The 11,891-nt window shown below is 42.3% G+C and overlaps 2 protein-coding genes across 3 annotated transcripts; one reads left to right on the top strand and one right to left on the bottom strand.

Annotated features, from left to right (window-relative positions):
- Positions 1 to 2,426: 2,426 nt before the first annotated feature.
- LOC139372693 (anterior gradient protein 2 homolog) lies at positions 2,427 to 5,179 on the top strand. Of its 2 annotated transcripts, none has more exons than XM_071112479.1 (8): positions 2,427 to 2,510; positions 2,962 to 3,098; positions 3,376 to 3,439; positions 3,635 to 3,687; positions 4,025 to 4,101; positions 4,299 to 4,362; positions 4,518 to 4,601; positions 4,859 to 5,179. In XM_071112479.1, exons 2-8 carry the CDS (start codon positions 2,975 to 2,977, stop codon positions 4,906 to 4,908), a joined length of 516 nt encoding a protein of 171 aa, XP_070968580.1. In that variant the 5' UTR covers positions 2,427 to 2,510; positions 2,962 to 2,974; the 3' UTR covers positions 4,909 to 5,179. The 2 variants fall into 2 exon arrangements, with proteins under 2 accessions (XP_070968580.1, XP_070968581.1); XM_071112480.1 differs by having other exon boundaries at positions 2,465 to 2,510; positions 2,966 to 3,098.
- A 1,100-nt stretch (positions 5,180 to 6,279) lies between these two features.
- LOC139372692 (tetraspanin-13-like) lies at positions 6,280 to 11,321 on the bottom strand. Its single transcript, XM_071112478.1, has 6 exons — positions 11,150 to 11,321; positions 10,010 to 10,177; positions 9,253 to 9,333; positions 8,699 to 8,812; positions 8,351 to 8,461; positions 6,280 to 8,080 (listed from the first exon to the last, which is right to left on the bottom strand). Exons 1-6 carry the CDS (start codon positions 11,210 to 11,212, stop codon positions 8,006 to 8,008), a joined length of 612 nt encoding a protein of 203 aa, XP_070968579.1. The 5' UTR covers positions 11,213 to 11,321; the 3' UTR covers positions 6,280 to 8,005.
- Positions 11,322 to 11,891: the final 570 nt, after the last annotated feature.

Here is an 11,891-nt window from a genome sequence, read left to right as displayed (position 1 = left end):
GTTGAAGAGGCCAGTCTGTCTGGATGGAGACTTGAACAAAGCCACCATTGATCCTGGTGCTTGCTGTTGGTCTGATCACATTACCCTTGGTCTGTGCATGGGGTCGGATGGAGGGGGGGTTGTGCCATCAGAAGCCCTGTGAGAGAGAGGGCTCAGTAAGGGCACCAGTATAACCACTCTCAATTCATAGGCATCATTGTCTAGGCACTTCCTGGTTCCTTAAACAAACCCAACCGTTACTTAAGTAACCCTTTCAGGTAGTCAAAATGACCTAGTGGCTTCATGAGTGTCATGTTATGTCAAACAGTTTCTATGTTAAACAGTTTTGTTATGTTGCAGTCTTCTGTAACACATATATAGTGTAATATTGGGATGAAAACTCAACATTGAATAGATTTCAACTCTATACCTGACATGGTACAAGTGTCTTCTTTTTCTAAGCCCATAACCATGTGTGTGAGGTGTATACTTTTGTTTCAAAATAGATTCTGTATGACCTTGATTTAGCCCACTGCAGTAAAAGGTTAATGAGACCAACAGAGAGAATCAATGTGGCAGTCTGTTTCTTCACCCACTTTAATCTGTGTGTTCAGGGTGTTAGGCAATACAGCTGGAGAGTTATTTAGTAACTTAGCAGGAGAGAGTGAAAGCTGTAAGGGGTAATCAAGCTGTAGTTCCTATGGTGTAGAGGCATGAATCCCCCCACCCCCCCCAAATAAAAGTAAACAGGCCTCTGGGTAGAGGCTCAATGCACATTTCACAGCACAATGCTGATTTCTACATGTGTATGGCACCGTAAAGACAGAATATAGGATATATTTAGTTTAAGAAAGCAAAACTGACTCCAGAATATTATGTTACGAAGTCTTGCTATAATGAATACTGAACAAAACGATAAATGCATCACACAACAATTTCAAATATTTTACTGAGTTACAGTTCAACGTGATCAAGACAAAGGAGATGATTGTGGACTGCAGGAAAAGGAGGACCGAGCACGCCCCTATTGTCATCGACGGGGCTGTAGTGGAGCAGGTTGAGAGCTTCAAGTTCCTTGGTGTCCACATCACCAACAAACTAACATGGTCCAAACACACCAAGACAGTCGTGAAGAGGGCACAGCAAAACCTATTCCCCCTCAGGAAACTGAAAAGATTTGGCATGGGTCCTCAGATCCTCAAAAGGTTAATCTGCACATCTTATCAGTCCGGTGTTAATTGCTATATTGTAATGACTTCGCCACCATGGCCTATTTATTGCCTTACTTCTCTTATCTTACCTTATTTGCTCATGCTGTACATAGATTTTTCTACTGTATTATTGACTGTATGTTTGTTTATTCCATGTGTAACTCTGTGTTGTTGTATGTGTCAAACTGCTATGTGTCTAAAACTCATTCTAAAACACTCCACACCAACTCATATTACATCATAATCCCATTCTGAATGATGTCTCTGCACAATAAGAGTTTCCACTGTGCCCTAAATCCATGTTTGCATGATTGTGTTTACAACGAGATGCAAATATGGATTTATGGGACAGTAGACATTTTTTTCACCATTTGAGCAGAGACATCATTCGGAATGAGATTCTGATGTAATCAGATGCCTATTACGTCCGATCTTTTCCCCCACTGTCCCATAAATCCATATTTGCATCATTCAAACATGAATTTATGGCACAGCAGAACATCTTTGAAAAATTAAATTGTGCAGAGACATCATTCAGAATGGGATTGTGATGTAATATGAGTTGGTGTGGAGTGTTTTAGAATGTTTTCTAATATGCTTTAGACACATTTTCATATTTTCCTACTGCATTATAGTTGTAACAAAATGTGACAGCCAATTTTCTCTAACGAAACAAAATGGTTTGGGGGATCAACTACAAGCACAGAAAGAGTGAAAATAAGGCCACGTAAAAATGTATGAACTTCCCCATTCAAACCTATTAAAGGTTTTTGTTTACTTTAGGAAAGTTAATTTATTGAGAATGATGTCAATCTCACGGATCTGACCTGAACCAATCATGAACTGACTAGTAGCCCCGATATCAGATTCCTCGATTTAATGCTGACTTGTCCTTGGATCTGAGCCAACTATTATGATTCAACAGTTCCGTTACACATTCTTCGCGTAAAACTCCATGAAAACGTACATGACAACACTATCATATCCAACTCAGGGCAAACATTTTAACCAGGCTTAATATGTCTTTAAAAGCCTGTGTCCGATAGCGATGGAAGGGAGAGAAAGTGAAAGTTCTAGAATCTATTACGCTGCCTACCTCCACAGTCCACACACATTCAATCAGAGCTGCTTACCTACACAGTAGACACACATTCAATCAGAGCTGTGGGAGGAGAGAGGGAGAGGTGAGGGTTGGTGGGAGGGGTCAGCATGAGAGCTTAGGCCCGGTGTATAAGAGCAGGTCCAGGTGAGAGAGAAGGGACACAGCAGAACGAGGAGCTGCAGAACACAGGAGACACACAAAGGTGCCACAGAGAACAGGTAGGAAATGGATCTCTCCCTCCACCACAATGGAAGCCTTATTCTCTAACCACACATCTCTCTTCACCATCCCTAATCCATCCATCTGATCCTTTGTCTGGTAAATGTGCCTTGAAATGCTGTGAACTTTTTCTGTCTTTCAGTCTTCAACAACTTGAACAAATCGGAATAGATGTGCAATTATTTGTAATTCTGCACGGATCTCCATATTGTTTTCCCTCAGCTATACTGTTGAGTAATAAAAGTATGCAAATAGAAGTAGACTCTCTGTGCAGTTTTGTGGCAGGCATGTGTTATCTGGGCCCATATTCACAATGATTCAGAATAGGAGTGCTGACATAGGATCACTTTTGACTTGTAGATTATAATGATTGAAATGATATGGGCAGTGGGGACCTGATCCTACCTCCTACCTACTCTGAGATGCTTATTGAACTCTGTTTCTTTCCAGAAAGGTAGTAATCATGATCCGAGGTCTGCTGTCGGTGCTGTTGGTCCTGGTGGCCATAGCCGTGTCTTCATCTCTGGCTAAGCCTGAGAAGAACATCGCCAAGAGGGGGAAGAGGATCCCTCAGACTCTCTCCAGAGGTAACACTCTCCCCTTACTATTTCCAAAGCTTATCACAGTGTATAGTGCTGTTAAGGAATGAATTAATGAGTACACATTCTCCTTTTCCTCATTCTCAAAGCTCTGTAAGATCAGGGTGGTCGGAGATATCTAATGAAAAGAGCTGACATGCGCTTCCTTGTTCTACATGTCAGTAGAGGCATGTCTGTTCTAAACAATATATCTCTACCTGAATGTTCTTTAATGTTGTACTGAAACTGTTGCACTGACACTGTTCTTCCTGACTGTCTCCTATAGGCTGGGGTGATCAACTAATCTGGGCTCAGACCTATGAGGAGGCTCTGTACTGGGCCAGGGCACAGTGAGTGAACAAACGTTTATGGCTACATTCGAAACGGCACCCTACTTTTTATGAAGTTGAAAATAGGGAACAAGGTGTTATTTCACATTGATGTAACAGATCTAGATGACTGATAAATACACTTAACAAAACAAATACATTTCAAGGATTTATATTCTATTTTATTCTGTAACCAGAACTAATTTGTCTCCATAGGAACAAGCCTCTGATGGTCATCTTCCACCTGGAGGACTGTCCTCACAGTGCATGTAAGACCCTGACCTTTAACCTCTAACCCCTGACCTATAGCAAATAAGCTGCCACTCTGTTGCACCTTCCTGAACAGACCACAGGTCAATGTCCCTCCCTTGGCTTTTATGAGTATTATTTGCATCCTGGTATTCTCCCAAATCGTGATGCATCATTCGGTTGTATTAGAAACCAGGACTTGTTTAAACAGCCATTATCAAACTCGTAGTAGAACAAACATGGCTCTGTTTGCCAAGGTGGTATACACCTCTTACATCCTGCTGCCATGTATGGACATCTCTTAAGTCAATGTAACACTTTTCATAACGTCGTTCATGATGTCTTCCATGAATCCAGCCATGAAGAAGGTCTTCGCTGAAGACAAGGACATCCAGAAGGTGGCTGATGAAGACCTCATCGTCCTCAATCTGGTGGTGAGTTGTAAATGAAGTCTTTGGAAAACATTGTCAGAATCAATACCTAGATTACTTCCTTTTTGATCTATTAGATTTGATGATTCTATGGTTTGATTTATATTAGTATTTTAGGGCACTGTTATTTATTTTTTGTTGACCTGACTTTTAGTATTAAGAAGCAAATCATTGATATGTTTCTTTCCCTGTGTTATCAGTATGAAACCACAGACAAGCACCTTTCCCCTGATGGCCAGTATGTCCCTAGAATCATCTTTGTCGGTGAGTGAAAATGCCACATTTTCCCAGCAGCATTACATGAGAAGGAATGTCATTATTCAGTTTATGATGGCATCAAACAAAAGCAACAGATTTTAACCAATAGTTCTCTCTCCCTCCCTCCCCCTCTCTCTCTCTCTTAATCGCTCTCTCCTCAGATCCCTCTATGACAGTGAGAGCTGACATCACAGGGCGCTACTCCAACCGTATGTACGCCTATGAGCCTTCTGACATCAAACTCTGTGAGTACAACTTGATCTTATCTCCCTTTTGACTGTTTCATTGCATACTAACGGTTTACATACTTTTAATAAATCTGTATTTCATAGATTGTAAATGTTTAAGTATTTATACACATGTCTATGTTTTTATTAATGTAAGGTATTACTAAATGTATTCAGATTGTTTTAGAATTAATTCAGAGATGAGAAAATGTTGCATTTGTGAGAAACAACCTGCTCCTGAGTGACCTACTCTTCATTTTCCCTTCTCCCTGTAGTACTGAGCAACATGCAGAAGGCCAAGAAGCTGCTGAAGACTGAGTTGTAAGCACTGACTCATCATGTAACCTCATGACCTTTGGCCTGCGACTTCAGAGGTTCTCCGAACATTGTCTGAACGTTCTCTGGAGCCTAGGAGTCAGCCAGTGGCATACTGTCACCATGTAAACCTAAGCACTGGAAAGAACTAGTCTTCACTTTCACAAAACGCAATTCCATTTTTTAAATCCTGTTGTTTTTCCTTAACTTCTCTGTCTTTGTAATGTATTGCTGTACATCTGAGATGTCTTTTTATTAAATATAGTGCAATTATGAAATCATTTGTGTCTCACTGGAAAATGTATTTCAGTCCTTTCACCCTTCATGACAATGACTCAGGTTAAAAGGGCTATTGGAAAAAACACACACAGTGGGTGTGCATGTTTGTGTTCGTGTAGTTAGGGAGTGAGTGCTGACATCCTGGTCACATCCTGAATGGGCGGGGCCAGTGAGGGAATGACACACCCACACATGATTCTTAGTAATGTCATGTAGTACTATAATATTGCAATGCAATAAGTTCATGCGAATCTAATATGTCATTTAGCAAATAAAAGCATTATTTTGTCATTCCACTTCTGTAGAGATTTTAGAGTTTCTTGGAAAGGGTTAGGCTACTGCTGTGAGCTGAGCTCTACATTTTGCAACGTCATTGAATGCCACTGGTTTCTGTGGAAACTGAGCCCAACAAACCCAGTGAACTTTCAGGGAAAAAAAATTCTAATAGGTCAACTTGACTGGGCATGGGTGGGAATGGAGTTACTCATTGTTGAAAGGAAAACCAAAGAACAGAAACAGTGTATGAAATATATATTTTTTGACCTTTCTATTTAATTGAGATTTCTTGTACAAAGGCTCAGGTATGTTGTAGTTCACAGAACCACCAGGGAGGTGGAAGCAGCAGTATACACTAGTATAGGAGACATGCAAAAGGCACAAGCCAAGGTAACTGATACAACAGCACACAACAGACATACACGCACACTTGCACAGACCCACACGCATGAGCACACGCACCTATGTACACGCACACACACACAATCGACTGCCAGGCGTTGTAACACTATCAGCAGAACAAAGCTCATCTCTTCTTTCACATGTCAGTCTTCCCAAGCATTTCATACCGATGATATTCAGACAGCATGAGCAATTGACTCTTAAAGGGATACTTTAGGAGTTTGGCAATGAGGCCTTTTATCCACTTCCCCAGAATCAGATGAATTCATGGATACCCTTTTTATGTGTCTGCGTGCAGTTGGAAGGAAGTTGCTAACTAGCGCTAGCTCAATGACTGGAAGTCTATGGGTGTCTGCTAGCATGCTAGTAGATACCCAAAGACTTCTAGTCGTTGCGCTAATGCTAGTTCGCAATGGCTCACAAAACAACCTCTAACTTCCTTCATAACGGACACAGAGACATAAAAATGGTATCCACGTATTCATTTGAGTCTGGGGAAGTAGATAACAGGCATCATTGCCAAAATCCCTTGAAGTATCCCCTTGTTTTTTCTGATTTAAAATCATTAGGAATTATCAGGTTATTTGTGTCAGAAATAAACATTCAGAACACAAAAAAATGCAAATGCTGTGTAACATAATGACTTAAAGTAAAGGCAACAACAAGCTGCTTAAATAGTTGTAGTTATGAAGTTACAGCATACAATTATCAACGGCATCCTACAGTCCTTCAGGTACTGAGTGATTCAAATCAAATGTACAAATATTCAATGACATCTTCAGTCGTAATGCGCACAAAATAATGCTAACTGTTCTTCATCATGTCAGCTATCATCTGTAATACAGGAGTCATTCAGTAGTCACAACATCACAGTTCACATGCTTTAATACAGGTCTGAACATACTGAACGCTTGCCCATCAAGGGTGTGTCAAATATCAAATGTGGTATCTGAAAATGTTAATTTCTCGAGATTTGTCACCAGAAGCAAAGCCTGAGCCTCTGTATATGAGAGGATAAACAAGGAGTGCACAAAACATTAAGGACACATGCTCTTTCCATGACAAAGACTGACCAGGTGAATCCAGGTGAAAGCTATGATCTGTTATTGATGTCACTTGTTAAATCCACTTCAATCAGTGTAGATGAAGGGTGTGTGTGTGTGTGTGTGTGGGGGGGGGGGGTTAAGCCTTGAAACAATTGAGACATTGAGGGTGAATTTGCAAGACAAAAGATTGATGTGCCTTCCTTTGAACAGGTATGGTAGCAGGTGCCAGGCGCACTGATTTGTGTCAAGAACTGCAAGCAACACTGCTGGGTTTTTCACGTTCAACAGTTTCCCGTGTGTATCAAGAATGGTCCACCACCCAAAGGGCATCCAGCCTACTTGACACAACTGTGAGAAGCATTGGAGTCAACATAGACCAGCATCCCTGTGGAATGCTTTCGACACCTTGTAGAGTCCATGCCCTGATGAATTGAGGCTGTTCTGAGGGCAAAAGGGGGAGGGGGTGCGCCTCAATATTAGGAAGGTGTTCTTAATGTTTTGTACACTCAGTGTATACAGGATATGGTTCTGATCGGGAGTGGTTTAAGGTGTCCTATTAGGGTAATAGGCTCATGCAGCATCTTTAATATACAGCAGGGTCGTGTTCATTAGGGCACACCACGGAAAACATTTAGCAACGGAAAGTGTAAAGGAGCGTTTCCTATTCGACAAGTGAAGCTAGTTCCTCTTGTCTTTCGTTTGGTGCCTAATGAACATGACCTAGTTATTTTCCAGACACACACCACATTCTGGAAAAACAATCACTTCATGTAACACCACACAAAGGGCTACCGCTTTGCTCAGCTGGTGAAAACACACACAAGTCACTCGCTTATTTACAAACACAGCCCTCTAAAACAGGCGGCTAGCCCTCCTCCACCTGGAGAGCTACTTGGTGTGCAGGCTTTTACTCCGGCCCTGCTTTAACTAACACAACTGATTCAGCTGAACAAGGCTCCGATGAGCAGCTAATTTGTTAAGAATCAGTTGTTTTAGTGTCACAGTTAGAGTAGGGCTGAAGCAAAAGCCTGCGCAACCAGTAGCTCTCCAGGAGGAAAGTTGGCCACTCCAAGAGCGGGGTACAAAGCCAGCAGTTGCCAACGGTTACAGGAAGGCACTGGGATTCGCTCGAGGGTCCTTCTGGTTCCTGTACCGGTACGTTAGCCACACCCCCAGGATCTGAAAAAGGACGAATAAAACATTCAGAGGTCAAAGTAACAAGCATTACTGGGCCCAGTTTTATGCTGCTGACCTACAAATAGATGACATACTGTATATAGCTACATTTTCATTACCTATTAGATTTCATGAACTGCATCTCAAAATAGGCTAGTTTACTGTAAAGACAAAAGCACTATTTTAAAATACTATATAAGTTAAATTGATTGATTGCTTGATTGATTGATACAGCAGAACACTCCCCTGACTGTATATAAAGGGCAATCTCACCTCAGTGAAGCTGAAGAAGAGGCCTATCCCGCCCACGAAGCGCAGCACCTCTCCTGCATGCTCCTGGATCTGCTCAGCACACGGTGAACAGGAGTGGTTGGGGAAACAGGCCTGTAGAGGGACACAGAAACACCACACAGACCAATTAGTCAGGAAAACTGCTTCACAGCCACAATACTGAATATCCAGCAACTAATATCATCAGAAACTGTATGCGTAAAAACGTGTTCTTTCATTGTAATTATACATCCTGGCATGCACAAACAGAGCTCGGGACATGTGAAGGAGCGGTCAACGACAACAGACGGTAGATTCAGTGCAACAGAGGGTTCACTCGGTCATGCTCACAGCATCGCAGGTTCCGTTGTTGTCTACGTAGTAGAAGCCACAGCAGTTGAGACTCTTCTCTACGTCTCTCTGGGTGGTGTGAGAGTTGTTCCATCCCACCTCCAACAGGTGTTCCTAAAACAGGGGTACAACCGCAGGCACTGACCACCATAGATGCAGTTATATCTGTGTGTATGAGTGTATTACAATGCCTGTATGCACAGGACCAGACATCTCTAAGGTAGTCAGCTGTTCTAGAACCGGATGGAGGTCAGTCTGAATAAAATAGTGATCTACTTCTAAAAATATAATCCATACGGCATGGAACCGGAACACACCACAGTGCAGAACACTAAAAAGCCTGAGAAGAGACACGTCCTTTAGCTCTAAGATTTCGCCACAAAATGCAGCTCACATCCTTATAGACACACTATATCATGGTTCGGGAGTACAGGTTGTCTTGTATCCATCTACTATTTCATCACAAGGTTTCTGGGTTTTGTCTGAAAAGTTGGTTTTGTTCCTCTAGCACCTAGCAGAAGGTTGTTGTGATTGACAGCAGTTTGTGTTCCTACCTGCTGGTCCTTGTTGATGGCCAGACAGGCGCTGGAGACAGAGAACTGGACGATGAACACCATGAAGAGGATGATCATATACTGGGCTCCACTGTCAAGGAACAACACTCCAATACACACACTCAACACAGAGCGTTTATAGTTTTAAACCCAGTTCGTAACACTTCCGAAGGCGGAGGTTCATTATTTTGAGAGTGAAATACACTATTAATGACTGTGTAATACTGTAATAACGTAATGTAATAATATAATAATAATACTGTAATAATGACAAAGACAGCAGCAGGGGTCAGGGGTCAGGAGTATCTATGCAGGCTGACTACAATGTGTAATACCATGCCGGACCTGGTCTCATAGATATCATTGCGTGTGCATGCCATGCATGAATGGAAGATGAGCAGGAATTTCCCCACAACATACAGAAGGGCAGGGGGGAAGAGAACAGCACAACCTGGAGAACAAGTCATGGATAAACAACAAGGGGCTATGAGTCCTATTGAAATAAAGCACTATGGGTGAGGCTAAAGCACGACGTGTAGAGGATTGTCTCATTCAGACAATCTGCGGAAGCTATTTGAAAAGCTTCATTGAAACTTCAGTTCTCTTGAATTTAACACGTAGCCTTCCCAAGGCCTCAATCGAATGGACTTGAAAACCAACCCCAAACCTATACTCAAGCCATAATTCAAATTCTAGACCCCAAATATACTTGGGTCTAGGGTCAGGTCAAGTCTGCCTTGGTGGAAGGTTGGGATACGAAGAAGAGTAGGACCTGGTGGTGCTTCACGGCCCCGATGAGGCCGACCAACGCCACCAAGAACAGGAACACCCCCACTCCGATGACTCCACCCACCACCTGGAAGCTTGACACCAGGCCGAACCACTTCCCCCATGCAGCGATGCCGATCATCAGCAGACTCACCATCTAGAAATGGAGGGACGGACGGACAGAGAGCCAAGACCCTAAGTGATAGATCTCTATCGGTCATTATATGAAGTATGAACTCTCCACAGTCAAACATGGTCTGTGTGTGTGTGAGAGAGAGAGAGAGAGAGAGAGAGAGAGAGAGAGAGAGAGAGAGAGAAAGAAAGAGGGAGAGAGAGGATGTTGACCACAAATCAGATAGGCTTATGTAATAAAACAAAGTGAGTGATGTAATTGCAATGGTACAAATGGTCAGGAGGACATTGAAGCAGACACAGGCTACACCTCAGACTACATGCTTTTAGAGGCAGAAGAAGCGACAGTCAAAAGCGGAACATAATTTTCCACCATGACAGCATTTATTTGCCTGCAAACATATATTCATCTTAAATCTAGGTCACCACTGTGGTCTGTTTTGATGCCACCATCACTCCTGTATTTCTCAGACTGCAAAACATTGGAGGCCCTATGTTGAGGATTTGGACAGGAATGCTATGGAGTCTACAGAAACACACACTATGGCCCATGTTGTTTTCAGTAACTATCACTCGATAAGATATATCAGGAATGGTTTGAGCTGAGCAAAGACAGGATGAACACTTACATTGGAAAGTGTCAGGACTCAGGAGAGATAGGAAATGAACAAGAAATAATATAGGCTATTCTAAATATTCATTAACCTAAATAGTGAATATAAATTATAATATTTTGACGTGCCGAGGTTGCCTTTGGCAAACTGGAGACGCAGATCTTATTCCAGACAACGGCTCAGTTTGAATAATTAATAGCATGGGAGCCTGGTCTGACCCAATGTATTGTTTTCAATAGGCTGCACGGCAAAAATGTTTCTTACACACCCGTACAGACCGCATAAAAAGCAGCATATAGTCAGTCTACCCGACCCAACAACCAAAACCTGTTACAGTGGAATAATAATGCTCCATATGGTAAATTCTTGAACCGTATACTCACAACATAGAGGATATTGAGCGCACAGAGGGAGTGCTTGGAGCAGGTGAATCCGGCGCAGCCCATCCTGGCGATTTTTTTTAATAGTCTAAACGAATAATAAGATAAAGTAATTCCTTGTAAAAACAAAATTAAAATACCCTAAACAAGACGGTTACGAATTTCACCACTACAAAGTCTGGTCGCGAGATGACATACCTAGAATGGAGGTTGAGATGGAGCTTCCACTGGAAGCTGATTGGTTAAAGGAGAACGTTTGTCATTGATATGCAAATAATTGCGGAGCGGCGTTGGAGCGGGTGCGCGTTTCAGACCGTCCTGACCGTTCCAGATAAATAGCCTACACAAAAATGACAAGATCATTGTATCAATATTGATGAGGACACATGATACACTATATCCAAATATCCTTATGACAACTGGAGCTGGCTAATTAGTTGAGGTTACCATTAAATGTGCATGTAAGACCAGCATCACATTGCAGACATAAGCAGGCCTAGTTCATGAATAATTAAGCGTCCTCTGTGGGTCAGTGAAGCCCTGCATGGCTGGGATTTCCTTGCTCACCTAAACAGACAGGAAAACGACAGACAGGTTGGGGTAGGGGGAGACCCAGAGATCCTCAAATGAAAAACGCACAGGCAGGAACGCAAACACACAATATCTATGTCAGTGAAAGCTGTTCAGGCATTCATTTGACCTAAATGCACCAATTAACTGACAACCCCAGAGTGTGGACTCTCAG

This window comes from Oncorhynchus clarkii, chromosome 18 (assembly GCF_045791955.1).
Source record: "Oncorhynchus clarkii lewisi isolate Uvic-CL-2024 chromosome 18, UVic_Ocla_1.0, whole genome shotgun sequence".
Lineage (NCBI taxonomy): Eukaryota > Metazoa > Chordata > Actinopteri > Salmoniformes > Salmonidae > Oncorhynchus > Oncorhynchus clarkii.
Note: the sequence above shows the minus strand (reverse complement) of the source record. Positions and strands in the feature narration are given on the sequence as shown.

Bases quoted from the DNA above. Each gene is read 5' to 3' on its own strand.
- LOC139372693 (XM_071112479.1), top strand. From the start codon at position 2,975: ATGATCCGAGGTCTGCTGTCGGTGCTGTTGGTCCTGGTGGCCATAGCC. The intron at 4,363-4,517 runs GTGAGTGAAAAT...CTCTCTCCTCAG, and splicing joins CCCTAGAATCATCTTTGTCG to ATCCCTCTATGACAGTGAGA. The intron at 4,602-4,858 runs GTGAGTACAACT...TTCTCCCTGTAG, and splicing joins GCCTTCTGACATCAAACTCT to TACTGAGCAACATGCAGAAG.
- LOC139372692 (XM_071112478.1), bottom strand. From the start codon at position 11,212: ATGGGCTGCGCCGGATTCACCTGCTCCAAGCACTCCCTCTGTGCGCTC. The intron at 8,462-8,698 runs GTGAGCATGACC...GTCCCTCTACAG, and splicing joins ACAACGGAACCTGCGATGCT to GCCTGTTTCCCCAACCACTC. The intron at 8,081-8,350 runs GTGAGATTGCCC...GTCCTTTTTCAG, and splicing joins TCTTCTTCAGCTTCACTGAG to ATCCTGGGGGTGTGGCTAAC.